This window comes from Oryzias melastigma, unplaced genomic scaffold (genome assembly GCF_002922805.2).
Source record: "Oryzias melastigma strain HK-1 unplaced genomic scaffold, ASM292280v2 sc00184, whole genome shotgun sequence".
Classification (NCBI taxonomy): Eukaryota; Metazoa; Chordata; class Actinopteri; order Beloniformes; family Adrianichthyidae; genus Oryzias; species Oryzias melastigma.
This window is the reverse complement of record NW_023416879.1, coordinates 823,648-837,456: the sequence shown is the minus strand read 5'-3', so window position 1 is coordinate 837,456 and position 13,809 is coordinate 823,648. Positions and strand designations below refer to the sequence as shown.

At 41.7% G+C, this 13,809-nt stretch overlaps 1 protein-coding gene across 1 annotated transcript in view; it reads right to left on the bottom strand.

Annotated features, from left to right (window-relative positions):
• Positions 1-282: 282 nt before the first annotated feature.
• The window catches only part of vps13c (vacuolar protein sorting 13 homolog C), a gene marked incomplete in the record, with an annotated part of 92,945 nt that continues 79,418 nt past the window's right edge, over positions 283-13,809 (bottom strand). Inside the window, 5 exon segments of the mRNA XM_036210710.1 lie at positions 283-904; positions 4,959-5,042; positions 5,211-5,334; positions 5,415-5,506; positions 11,328-11,442. Coding sequence (XP_036066603.1) covers positions 803-904; positions 4,959-5,042; positions 5,211-5,334; positions 5,415-5,506; positions 11,328-11,442 — 517 coding nt within the window.

Below are 13,809 nucleotides of genomic sequence, written 5' to 3'. Positions count from 1 at the left end.
ATGTGAAAAGGAACTCTGGTCTGAACTGAACCAAAGAACATAGATGGTAACCTGAACAAGTAACCCAGTTTTAGTTTTCAAACTTCAACAGGAAGAGAAAGTTCAGCTCTTCAGAATGAGCAAGTGCAGAGCAGAACCTCATTTGGTTCTGATCGAATAGACATAATGATGAGGATGACATCACAGAGGACTGCAGCTCAACCAAAGGAGGCCTTATATGGAATCAGGTCTTTTCCCTACAAAGTGATCAGCTATCGTGACAACAGGTGACAAAAACACTCATTTCCTTTGTCTTCAGCTCGTTTTTATTTCAGTTTTACTGTGCGATACATTGAACAGAGTGGTAGAAGTTTTTGATTCTTTAACTGAAAAGGCATTACAGATGAGATTTGTTTAGAAAACAGAAGTTACTCCTGAGATTTGTTAGTGCAACAGGTTTGACATGTACGACCTGCCTTAAGAGCAGTCCTACATGCCCCCCTTCACCCAGCAGGATGATCGAATATAAAAGATGTAACAATTCATTATTCAAACCATGATTGTCAGACTTTTCCTTCTTTAAAAAGATTTGTTAATCAAGAAACAATTTCACAGAGCAACATTTTTGAGCTTTGGTAAAGAATCTTATTACACCCCCCCTCTCCCCCCCCCCAAAAAGAAAAGGAAGACTAGACAACCACATGGTCAAAGCTTTGTAATATTGCTGCAAGTCAATTGAACATGAACTGAGCAGGTCATTGGACATGTGCAGAAAGAGCAACATTTCAGGTAAGCCCCTCCCCTCATCTGGCAGTCTGAAAGCTCAGCGCTTGGTGCTGGCTCTCAGAAACCGCTGGGACTTCTGCCTCACCATGCGCTGCTGCAGCTGGTCCACCTGAGCGTCACATATGGCTGCAACCAGCTTCTGTTGATGGGGAGAGAGCACAGCACACAATTCAATTCTCCTGTGTGTCACAAACACACTAGTACTAATCTGCTTCTTGCACAAAGAGTCCAAATGTGACTTCTGACAGATCCTGACAGTGTCCCACATCTGTCCCTCTGGTCACTCAAAATCAGCTGTCAGCACCTGCTCACAGCTGCAGGCCTCAGATTCTCCCTTACCTGGATCAGCAAACTCACTGACAAGTCCAAAGTAGATGGATGCATCTCCCACAGTCATAAGCCCCGCCCAGTGCAGCCACAAATCTACAATTAAACCAGAAGATGCTGGACGGGATCAGCTATTTGTGGTCCTGCCTAACTTTTCAATATTTATCATTTTTATTATTGCATTGGATCAATCATGGTCCGGGTAACCAACCACAGTCGCTGGTGATGTGGACTCCACAGAATGGAAATGAAAGAACTACTGATGGAAGAAAACGAGGAGGAAACAGAGACCGAAACGTAAATACAGGAGGGAAGGACTCAGACTTGGAACTTTGAAGTAGGAGAGAGAAGTCTGTCTGAGGAATGGAGGGGAAGTGTTCTGGTTCCATTTTTAAGAAGAAGCAAGATGTGAAGAGAAACTACAAAAGACTAAAACTGATGAGTCCCAATGTTATAGTAAGAAATGAAGAGATAGAATGAAAATGGATGGAACTGCTTTGAGTCTTTGTAGATCTGAAGAAAGTCTATATCAGGATCAGAGGGAGGAGCTGTGGTTTGGATGAGGAAGTCTGCAGCAGCAGAGAGGAACGTTGGAGATGTTCATGAGAGCTGGAAGACAGTGGAGAGATGTTCTGTAGGTAAAGCAGAGATCAAGGTGGAGGTGGGAATGCACCACGGATCAGCTGTGAGCTCCTTCCTGTTTGTGTGGTGATGGACAGACTGACACATGAACCACATTTAAGGACTTTAGGTGAAGTAACATGATTAAAGTGGTAGTCCAAGGTTTATATTCGTCTGCTGCTGCCTGATTAACAGCCGACCCTGTGGAGTTTATAGTTCTGCTCCTTATGACTGCAGACTTTATTTTTGAGGTCTATTGTTCTTCAGCTGACATCGATTTGAAGCACATTGAGCTGTCCACAGGTCCCAACTTTCTGCTGGAAATCAGGGTCACGGTTGACTGTTGGAGATAGTGAAGATCCCAGGCGTCTTGATTTACTTGAAATCATATTTGACTCTTATTTTACTTCATTTAATAGCTCAGATGTCTGTGATCTTGCATGATCTAGCATGAAGTCTTTCATGCCGTTAACAGGCAGTACTTTAGACCAGGGGTCTCTTCACTGAGGTGGGGCCGGGTCAGTTTGTAAGCTAACAGAAAGTGTTTCCTGTTAGCATCAATCGCAGGGTGTGTCTGAACGTAAACATTTATGGTTTTCCAGAAAGTCACACACAACCAAACATCAACAATCCTTCTGGGATATTCTGGGATATATAAATACTTCACTGTCTCGCCGTGAATTTCGTTTTTAAAGCTCTTCATGGTCTCGCCCCAGATTACTTAACTACGCTTTTAACTGCTTTTTTGTAGAGACAGTGAAAGGTGAACTGCGATGTGAAAAGGGAACACTGTAGTTTGGGGAGTGGCTTTAAGATAGTAACACAGACTGCAGAAGGGGGCATAAAATGTCACCTAATTTTTGGGTCTCAATCTCAAAGCCAGGCTGAGGGAAAAAAAAAATCATGCGTCTCTGATATTGTTCATCGCCTGTCAAAAATGTGTTCCTGAGCTTGACGACGTGGCCGCTTGTGGGAGGAGCTACCAGCTAGAGTTTTTTAGGATGATTTCTTTTTAGGATGAATCCTGGTTTGCCAGTTCAGCTTTTTTTTTTTTTTTTAAACTAGATGATCATTCAAACAAACAGATGTTCCTTTCAGGATTTCCTTTGATTCATCAGAGCTTTCTTGTGTTTTTGGTTCACAAACCTGATCAGGATCTCTGGTTTATCTTCTCCTTCCTCCTGGGAAACGGATGGAAAAACTTAACGGTATTTAGTTCCAGGGAAATCTCTTTAGACGTGAGAACTGATCCAACTTGGCTCTCCATGCTTTCATCTGCTGCGTGAGCATCACTGCCATTAGCTTCCATGCTAATATTAGCTGCTTCAGGCCTGGCTCACTACTGGAGTTGTAATCCAGTGAGAATGACATTATTCATTCTTACTTGTTGGTCCAATTTGTCCGTTCTTCTCTCCAGGAGGTCATGATGATTATCTCATTCATTTCGTGTTCTGTCCCGTCAGATCTCTTCAACGAGTTGCATCAGAAGCGTTAGCTTTGACTCAAGTTCCATGATTGGAGCTAACTTAGCTTGGAGGTCTTTGCTTTCCTGGTGTCAGAAATGTCAGAGGAGTCCTGTTTTTTCTTTGGGGCCATTGTCAGCTCTTTATACTGAACAGTTCATGGAAGATCTTCTAGAGATAAATGCAGGGAAGCAGAGAGAGATGTTTGGACACGAGGAGAGAAGGAACAACGATGACGATGGTGGAAGGATGCTGAAGATAACCACAGAGGAGGATGATGGTTGATGGATGAAGAGGAGGAGGACATGAGGGTGTTTGGTGTGGATGCAGACGAGAGGAATAGATGGATGATGTCAATAATAAATATTGTTACCATTGTACAACATACATGAAGAGCAACACTACAACACTGGAAAAGTCAGTAAACAATGAGACATGGCTTAGCAGATAGTACAATGACCCTAAAATGATTCATTTTGGTCTGATTTTAAAAGGAAGAAACTATTATCAGAAAAATCCGACCCAGTTGCAACAGATGAAGGATATTTCACACTTTTCAATAAATAAACACGTCATTATATAGGTAGCAGTGTACACCTGATCCATGGTTGTGATTTTACTCAGATCTACGCAGACTAAGATTTAAACAAACTCCTCAGCCTGTCTTTATAAACAGGTCTGTTTCCGCCCGCCACATGTCTGCCCGCCGGGCGGGGGTCTGGCGCTGGGCTCTTCCCTCTTCACTTGCTGCTACTGAGGAAATCTTGGTTAGTTTCCTTTCAGCTAAGTAATATGCTTAAATTCAGCGGGTCGTCTGGTAGGGCTGCTATGATTAGTGGATTAATCGACGACTAATCGACTACTGTCTTTTCTTTATTTCTTTTTTTTTTTAATCTTATCTCAGCACCACAAAATGCAATTGGTTAATTTGAGTTACTGAGATCAAAACTTTATTTTTATGAAGAATAGTCCCTTCGTGTCTGATGCCGACCTCATTTGATTTAAGGCTTGTTGTAATGCTAGAAACTGATAAAGGAAAAAAGCTGCACAGTTCATTACGTTTAATAGACTATCACCTTCATTGTCTTTATTTGTAGTTAGTTCAAAGCTAATGATGGTAATATGTGTGTTTTATATCCAGTTTATGCATGACCCAATTAGTCGACTAATCTGAAAAAATAATCTGTGATTAATCGACTATTGAAATAATCGTTTGTGACAGCCCTCTGGTCTGGTCTGATCTGAGGTCTAACACACATACAAATACCTAAAAATAATCGGTGGTCCTGACAGAAAACATGGAAACAGTGAGAAGTCTAAAGCTGTCATTGACTTTGAATCGACTACAAGATCAGCCTAAACGTTCATTATTGAGAGTAAACTCACTCAGATCTTGTTCACATGTTTTCCAGAAGTTCTCCTTTATAAGCTGACAGCAATGATTTACAAGTGAAAAGTCACATTCTAGTTTCTCCAGATCTGTTTATGCAGTAAACAACTATCTATACCATTCCAATAAGACATCCATCTTTGCACAGGCAACAAGCTAGCATGTCATCTGTAGTCTATATATAATTCACTGGTTGATACACTGTAGTGTCCCCTAAAGGGAGCTGCAGATTGACAGAAGGAGAATTTCTATATGGAAAAACTAACCTGGTGTAAGTCAAAGGTTACGAGAAAGACTAATAGATTATTCTCAAGAGGTGATTCTGAGAGTAAGAAAGTGATGCAGTAGCACCTGGAGAGGACTATAACTGTGACTGATGCTGAAAGCTCTACCTGTGCAATGCTTGAATCTTTCAGCTGCAGAGTCTTCACACACTCCTGGTTGTCCTTCTTTGGAAGTTTCAGCTTGTGCTGCTCCTGAAAACACAAGAAAAGGATAAAACGATGAGAACAATCTGAGAGCACATGATTCACACACCATCACACTACGGCAATACAAACACACACTCATGCACACTGCTCTTCTGTTTAATTCTAAGCAAAAAAGTTCTCACAAGTAAACACAGACAGACGGACGGACAGAACCTTGTAGTAAATCTTCAGCTCTGATCCGATGGCAGCAGGAGGACGATAGAAGTTCTCAAATAAATATTCCCACTCTTTTATGAACTGACTCATGAAGTCGCTCTCCTTCACACACAAAACCCTCCTACACAAAAACACAAGAAGACACAAACAGTCAGCATCTCCACACTCTAAGCTGCATGCTGATGCAGGTTTCAGTCCGACCTGTTGGTGACGATGATGTTGGTTCTGGAATGTCCCGGATAGCGACAGTGTTCTCTGAACAACTCTCCGTCCAGCAGCTTGATCTGTGAGCGCTGAAAGACATGCACACACTCACACTCAGCAGGTAGCTCCTGAGCCTGCAGCTCTGGGAGGGAATGCAGACCTCTGTTCAGAGGAACCACAATGATACTTGTGCCTCCAGGACTTCAGTCGTCTCTTCTTTTGGCTTCATGTCACAGTCTAAGTAGGGATGTAATGCAGCGGACTAATGTTTGATGTTTTGCAATCGTGTTTGTTTTTTGAGCATTTCCATGGACGCTGCAGATGAAGACCTCTAGTCAGTCAATCAGACAGAGTTTTGTCTGAGAGCAGAGCTAATTACATCTAATCTTAATCTAGATTGGGGGCGGGGAGGGTTGTTATCCTGGTTTAGTGTGTACAAAAAAAATAAAAAAAAATTATGTTGAGTTAACAACATTAGCAGTTAATTGTTCTTCTCTTTGGGCAGTGGCTGATGGTGAGCATTCACAGATCAGCAGATCGTTTCCCTTTGTCTGTGGATGCATGACCCTGCTATGGACCTGATGACACCAGAACTTTGACCAGTGCTGTCCAAACACCTGCCATAATGGGCTTATGCAGATGCTACGACAACTGCACTGCATTCATGTTGAAGGTAACACCTGCTTGAGGTTCCTTTGTAAGCGAATTACAGTTAAGCCCCCCTCAGGGATTCGTCCCTCAACCACCTGACCCTGCACAGGAAAACCCAGTTCATAAGAAAACAAGACAAATCAGTTTATTGAACATTAAAGATAAAAGTCACACAACTGATGGAGAAAGCAGCAGTCAGATAACAGGTCAAAGTGCACACGGACCACAGGGTCTGGATGGTTAAGACCACAAACTTACTGCAGACTTTAATCTTACTTGGCTGCTTTACATATATTAGCTATGATGATGATTCCAACTCAAGTACAGTTGAGCTTTCTTGACTGAAATATAAAAGACTTTGGCATGCATAGAAATCTGAGTGTGTTCAGTTTACTGCTCAGAGGTGAAAGGTGAAAAGATCAAATGTGCAGTTTTTGTATGAAAGCTCAAAGGACAAGGCTGTCTGAGCACATTCAGGGGGAGAGTGTGTCACCAGAGCAGGTCCAGTCCTCATCAGGCTGCATGAAACAGAAAGCAGGAAAAGACAGGAAGAAGAAAAGAGCGTTAAGAAGGACGTCTGCTCTGCTCAGCAGCACACAAAGCCTGCATCCTGGCTGGCTCCTCCCGAGGGAGTGAGAGCACAAACTCACTTCTTTGTCTAGAAGCAGTTGGCTCAGGAGAAACATGAACAGCAGGAAGCCTTTCTCTGAGTTTGACACAGTCAGAAAACCCCAATGCCAGGAGAAAACCTCATTCATAGCTCTCAAGAATCATAGAGATGTGCGTGCTGGAGAGGAACTGTTAAAGGGTAACCAAACAGGGAAGTTTTAGGCTGACTCCGCCCACATCCGAAAGGTGAAAATCCAGTCAGAGGGGCTGGGGGGCAGGACCGTTATCCTTACTGGAGCTGCAGATCATATGAGAATGAAAGAGTTTAACCAATCACAAAATTCAACTTTAAAACCTCAAATCAACCTGTAGGGGGCCGCACACAGACGGTTTTAGACTATATTTTCAAGAATTCAACAATTTTATTTAATCTGTCAACAATTTAGCAAAAACCAACAAACACAGGAATTTTAAAGCCCCATTTATAGAGATCAACAGATAAAAAAGTCGATTCAGGGTTTGGTTACCTTTTAAATTAGACCAAAAGTGGGACAGTTACGCACTTGCTCCGCCCACCCTAATGACTCTAAAGATAGCCTACAGGCCAGGACAAAGTCAAAGGATAAAGTCCACCCATGGTACAAACGATCTGCCATACATTTGAGTTTGACAGAGTCGAACACCGTTACCATGAAAATGTTTTGACAAGAAGTTCTACAAACGCCGCTCTCATTTTAACATCCAAGTCATTGGGAAATCGGTCCACCACTGATGTCATTTATGGAAATGGAAAAATCCTTTCATTTTTCCAAGTTTCATCAAAGATGGGAATGGAAGGTGGGGAAGAGTCCAGTGGTGACCTCAACCCACCGTGACCTCTGCTCTGCACTCGCTGAGCTATGAGGATGCAGCTGGTTGACCATGATAGCCGGGCGGAGTGGGACAACTCTTCAGTTTGAAGGCCCATTTTTCACCACATAAAAAATTAGGCAAGAATTTACAATTTAATATAATTTTCTTATTAGGGTTTGAGAAAAACATAAATAATAACACATAATTATAATAAAACATTTATGAAGACATAAATGAAAGACTTTTTTAACATTTGAAGAAACATCACCATAATAACTCCAGAATCTACAGCATAAGTCACCACTTAAGAAGTGAACTAGTTTCTTCAACCTTATTTATCACTTTGTCACAGTCAGTGGACATAAGAATTTATTTTTCTGTTGACACGAGCATAAGCTCCTCCAAGTCCTGACTGAGCATGCTCCAGCCTGTTTTTGATAAGCTTCAGAATGGAGACGGTTCTCTGACATGAAACTTGGGACAACAAAAGGCTCAACAACAATGTGTATGCCAGCCCAAAGCTGGGTAGGCTTCTGTGAAGATGTCAGATGGTGAACATTTACAACCGTTTCTACAAGAACAGCAGGTTCTGCTTCCAGGTTCCATGTCTGGTTCACCTGAGCCCTCTCAGTTCCTGTCCTGACAGTGAAATCCTCTGCAGGGGATTTTCTGATCCTATCTACTGTGATGCTGGACTGTTGTTTGTAAAGTACTCACTGTGGCTCTCATCCAACTTTAAGGAGTCCTAAAAAAACTTTTGTTATATACTTTTGCACCTCCAACCCCATTAAAGTCACAACTGTATTTTGTTTGTCCATGCCAACGGCCATGATTTAACGAGATTACAATTGAGAACTGGAATCAAGCAACGTCTAACAAAATATAATAAATATTGATCTATACATTAGAGAAGAAAAATCAGTTCATGGTTGATGTCTTTGGTCCTATGATTGACACTTTTTCAGGTATGTCTGGATGATATAATTTTGTCACCACAGAATTGTAGTAAATGGAAATATTCACCTTTAGAGCTTCAAAGAGATTTAGGAAGATTCCAATGAATAATTGTAGAATCCAACATGACGGAAATAAATAAAAAATAAACTTCACACATGTAGGCTCATAATTAATCTACTCCAGTTAACTGGTTAAAGAACATTTTGAAAAAGTTAAGGCTGCCACGAATGAATAATAAAGTATTGACTAATCAGAAGTCATTTGTCTCATTAGTATTTTATGGCAGCAGCAGCATTTGTGTAACCATCACAGTTCCCTCAACATTTACCAACTAATGACACAATAAAGCTTTAATGTTACAGCAGACACACGAGTCATGACGTGTGCTGGGGTTTTTCCACTGATGTGACATCATGCGAGTCGATGCTCAGTTTTGGTCATCGACCAAAAAAACAAACCCCAAAAAGTTTGGGTTGTGGAAGTCACTGTGGAAGGAAGCACTAGAAAACGTGCACTTTTAGCTACGAGGACAGACTCAAGTTTTCTTTTTTTCTAAATTGGACACCAGATGCTCTGACCTTTTTCTGTCCATCTTTCTGGCGTTTTAGTTATAAAACAATTTTACCTTTGTGACCTCATCGTTTTGTTTTCCATAATTTTATGTGGCCATTTAGTGCAAACATTACTGAAAACTATATGAATTTTATATGCATGTATTGAGACGTGGGTTAGAGAATATCATGGTATGACTGATTTGAAAACATTCTGTGAAGGTGATTCTGCCCCCATCCCTTTACAGAATAGACCCTTCTCATGTGACCTCAGACCAAACAGGCCGTAAATACGGATAGTGACTTCAGTTCACTGGTAAACAGCAGAGAACTGAACGCTGATGAACACAGTCTTACATTTAACAAAAGGTAGCCTAACCAATTGTAACAGAAAATTGAACAATATTTATTTTATACATGTCCTATCTGATTGATTTTGCTTTTCTCTAAATCGTTCACAAATCAAAGTACAAATGTGAGTATTCCTCCTGCAGAATGCTCCACAGCTGCTTCCACGAATATGGATGATATTAAACCAGTCGTGGATTATTTCTCTCTACAACCCGGTTAGTCGGACAAAGGTTACAAGAACTTCAGTGAATACTGCTTGTTTGATTATGAAGGTCATTATGATAATACTCTATCTCTCGACTTGAAAAATGAGAGAAGTGAGAAATGAAAATGGGTGTTTTAGTCAAATCTCCTACTGACGGTGTCGTCTCTTAAGGGAACGGGTGGATTCAGAGCAAACACTGCTGCTAAGATTCATGTTCTACTGTGGTTACTTTTCCTCGATGTCGACTGACCGGATCATGAATGAAGCGGCCCCCCGGGAATCCTCCCGACTTTTCCATTTACCCACTCCCCCCTTGACGATAGCTTCCATGAAGCTCTCTTTGCCTTGTTCTTCAGTCAGGCGGTGGGAACATGATGCAGCTTTGTGCACTGAGCAGCTCAGCATTAGCTGATCCACTCTGTCCACTTTCTGGACGGAGCAACTTCACCGTATCTTCACATATATTCACATATCTTTTGTGAAAATCTGACACTCACATCCAGCACCGTAAGGCGGGTCGCCCTTATTAATCCTACGGAATAATTCACTTAAGACAGGGAGCCAATTATTTTTCTAGGACTCAACTAGGTTCGAATCCCACAGCTAGCAGTTTTGAGCTTTGAACACAGTCCTGCACATTACCGAAATGTAACTATGTGTTAAAAAAAATAATAAACTGCCAACGGTGGGATTCGAACCCGGGTGAGTCCTGGCAAAATATTTTCTAGTCTTGTGCAGTACCACTGTACCAAAGTTAATTAATAATGCCAACCCACCACATAGCTATCTTATCCAAGCATAAGGACGTTTTCTACGCCTCTATTTAACACAATAAGATGGCGCTTTGAACAGGTTAGAACAATGTTTCTCATGCGATAAAACTCTGCTTTTTACAGCCGACTTGGGACAACTTCAGAATATGACAGTACAGACTAAAAAGACATTTTCTGATCCTGATTATCCCAGTTCTCAGATTCCGTGAACACACTGGGACTGAAGTTACCACCCTCGTAGATTTTGATTGGTCTTCGTGTTAGCTCCGCCCCAACGCACCACAACGAGCCACAATGGGGCCAAAAGTTTTGAAACGGAAATTTTGAGATTCAAAAACGAAGAGTTGAAAGTGAAAAAAGTTTTGAAACTGAAATTTTGAGATTCAAAAACGAAAAAAAAAAAAAAGAGTTGAAAGTGAAAAAAGATTTGAAACTGAAAAAAAGGCTAGAAATTGAAATTTTGGGTCTTGAAACCTAAAAAACAGAACATTTGAAGCTGAAAGAAATTAAGTTTATTTAAGAATACTAAAAAGTTTGGACACTTTGCAATTTTTTTTGGCCAAACACCAGCATTTTATTTTTATGTTTTATTTGGGTTTCAAATATTTATGGCTTCAATATATCTCCGTACTCGTTGGCTAAACACACCTGATCCAGGTAATCAGCAGCAGGTAAGGGAGGGTTTCTGGAAAACCAGCAGGGGGCCGGCCCTCGAGGTCTGACTTTGAGACCCTGATCTAAAGGTTTGTGTTGATAATTAATGATCATAACATAAAACCAAAGCAATAAGAAAACAGGCTTCGATACTTGAAACAGCAACTTTGCAGCTTCTCCTTACATCCCATAATACTTCAGTGCTTTTGAACTTTAGGCTATTGGACACTGAGAACAGGAGTCACACTATTTCCCTACAGTAAAAGACATTACCATAATAAAAGAGTTCAAGTCTGGATGCTCATACCTGGAAGAGGTCAAAACCCTGCGACTCCGTCAGGTCATAGGGTCGAATGATGCCGTCCTCTTTGATCAGACGCGGAGGTCGAAGTCTGGTCACCTCCTCCGTCGCCTCGGCTGCTCTGTAATGATCACACAGAGTGCTGTTTCAGGAGCAGATTTCTGTACTTCACGTTCACCTGAAAACAATGTGACTGGCTAGACTTTGGGTCACATGACTGAGTGGCGGCAGACGCAGGGAAGCGTGTTCAGACCTGAACCCTGATGCACACCATGCTGCAGGCAGCCTCAGTCAGGTGGCAGTCTCACCTGTGGGGGCCTCTACAGTGACAGCATGAAACAGCAACATTCAACAGGTTATCAGAACAGACCGTCAGCTGACAGGAAGCTCCGCCTCCATGAGAGTAGGAGGAGGGTGAAGGTTACTAATAAATGCTGGATGGCTGAGGACTTCAGGTTGATGAGGGAAAACCAAACATATCCATTTTTTCTCTCTAAAGAGATCATTTTCATCTAGTTTGTGGCCACCAGTGAAATGATTTTTAAACATTTCAATCAAGATTTCTGTAATTATTGTAATATGCTTCAAATGTCACACTGTACCATCTGAGTTTTGTGAAAAGGATTCTGAACCTGCAGTTCTTAGCAAAGTTCCAGAGAATCCATCAAACATCGAATGGCTTTGATCTTCTTTTGTTAATTTAATCCATAAAAAGTTGGATTTTTGACTAACTCAACCTGAAAGGACCATGGAATCATTCAGTAAGCCAATCCCTGAAGAGACCATGTCCTCAAACACGTAAAAGTCTCTGGGTTTTGGTGTTTTCTGGTATTTTACGGCCGGCAGGACCATGTGAGAGCAGTAAAGGAAACTCTTCAGGAGGCCTAAACAGAGCAGCAGTGATGCTCCACAGAGCGTCAGAGGACTGTGCAGCAGAGAAGCCCCTCCTCTTCTGTAGTCATGATGACTGACGTCTAACCCTGTTTGACCTCAGCCCATCATCTGGTATGGCTTCAGTTTTGTAAGCCTCATGCCGGTCTGTCTATGAACATATTGTGTGACATTAAAGCGGCCTGCGGCCTGAAAAGGTTTAAGCTCCACTGATTTTTCCACAGATTGTTCCTTACGTCTCTGAGACTCTAAAAGCAAATACAGTTTTAGTTTGAACCAAATCTTTTTGAAATGTTTTAAGTGTCCCAGATAACAAATCAAATCTATTTTCAAGACAGCTAAATGCTCTGTAATGACCTGATTACCTGTCAGTAATGAGGAGCTTTAGTGTCAACAGCTTAGACACAACAGACTGCAGCTGCCAGCGGAGCTCAGTGTGTGATTATGTTCAATGCTTCTGGTTGAAAGGCAACAAAAAATGCTGTAATATCTCTGATGCAAGCATGAACCGAGTTTTTAGGAACATCCCTGATTGATTGATTGATTGATTGATTGACTGATTTCAAGCATAGATTGTGAAAAAACAGGAAAAAAACACACATTTTTCAAACTCTTTTTTTTTTGGACTCTACATTTCCTTGGCTCACGACCTGGAAGCCGCACACGAGTCATGTGGTCATTCTAAGAGCTGAAGATGATTTGCAGTGAAGAGCCTCCAACTCTCAGAGAAAGCAGCTCAACAGAACTTTCCTCCTGCAGTTCTTTGGAGTCACATTGAGAAGTGAAGACATGCTTTCATCACTGAATTGGATTTCTCAGTGTTAGCTAACATGAAAGGGTTTGGCTGAGCAGGCACAACCCCCCCACAAACATACACACTGGCAGATCAGGCAGCTTTAATCAGGGGTGAGATGTGAGAATAGGGAGGGGCGACAAGCACCATCACAATGAAGGAAAATGTGACGAGAATGGAGATGTTGAATGAATTGTTATTGATGCAATGACTTACCAAGCATCAGCTGCAACAGTCAACATGCAGACCTGACATGTGGCACATTAAAGCTGAGCTCCATCATCAGTGCTCCCTAAACCAGCATTCAGATGATCCAAGAAACTCCAGCATGAAAAGCCCAGTAGCTTCTAAAACAAAGAACTGAATTTCTCTCTTTAACTCAGCAAAAAACATGTCAAATTCATCTTGATAGGGTTGAACAAAAAGTTAAACATTTGTCAATTGAAAACTTAAATCAGGTATGTGTAAGGGATGATGCCCTACGAGGTGTCCCTTTGATTTGACAGTGGGGTGACAGGTCATTCCTGCAGATCCAACAGTAGAATACTAACTTAATAATGAATCCAACTGTCAGTGAACTGATGGGTAAATGGCTGCTCTTGCCTGAGATTCAGACCACAGTCTACAGTAATCCAACATCTGGAACCAAGCCTGTGGAGGTGGGGCAGGACCTGAGGGGAGGAGTTTAGCTCACCAGGACAGTCCTGTAAACTTAGATCAGAAGACCAGGGAATGTGGAACTAGTTTCATCAGTGGCGGGCCGTCAGGGCCTGCAAGGCCTTCTCTGCTGGCCTAAAAATATCT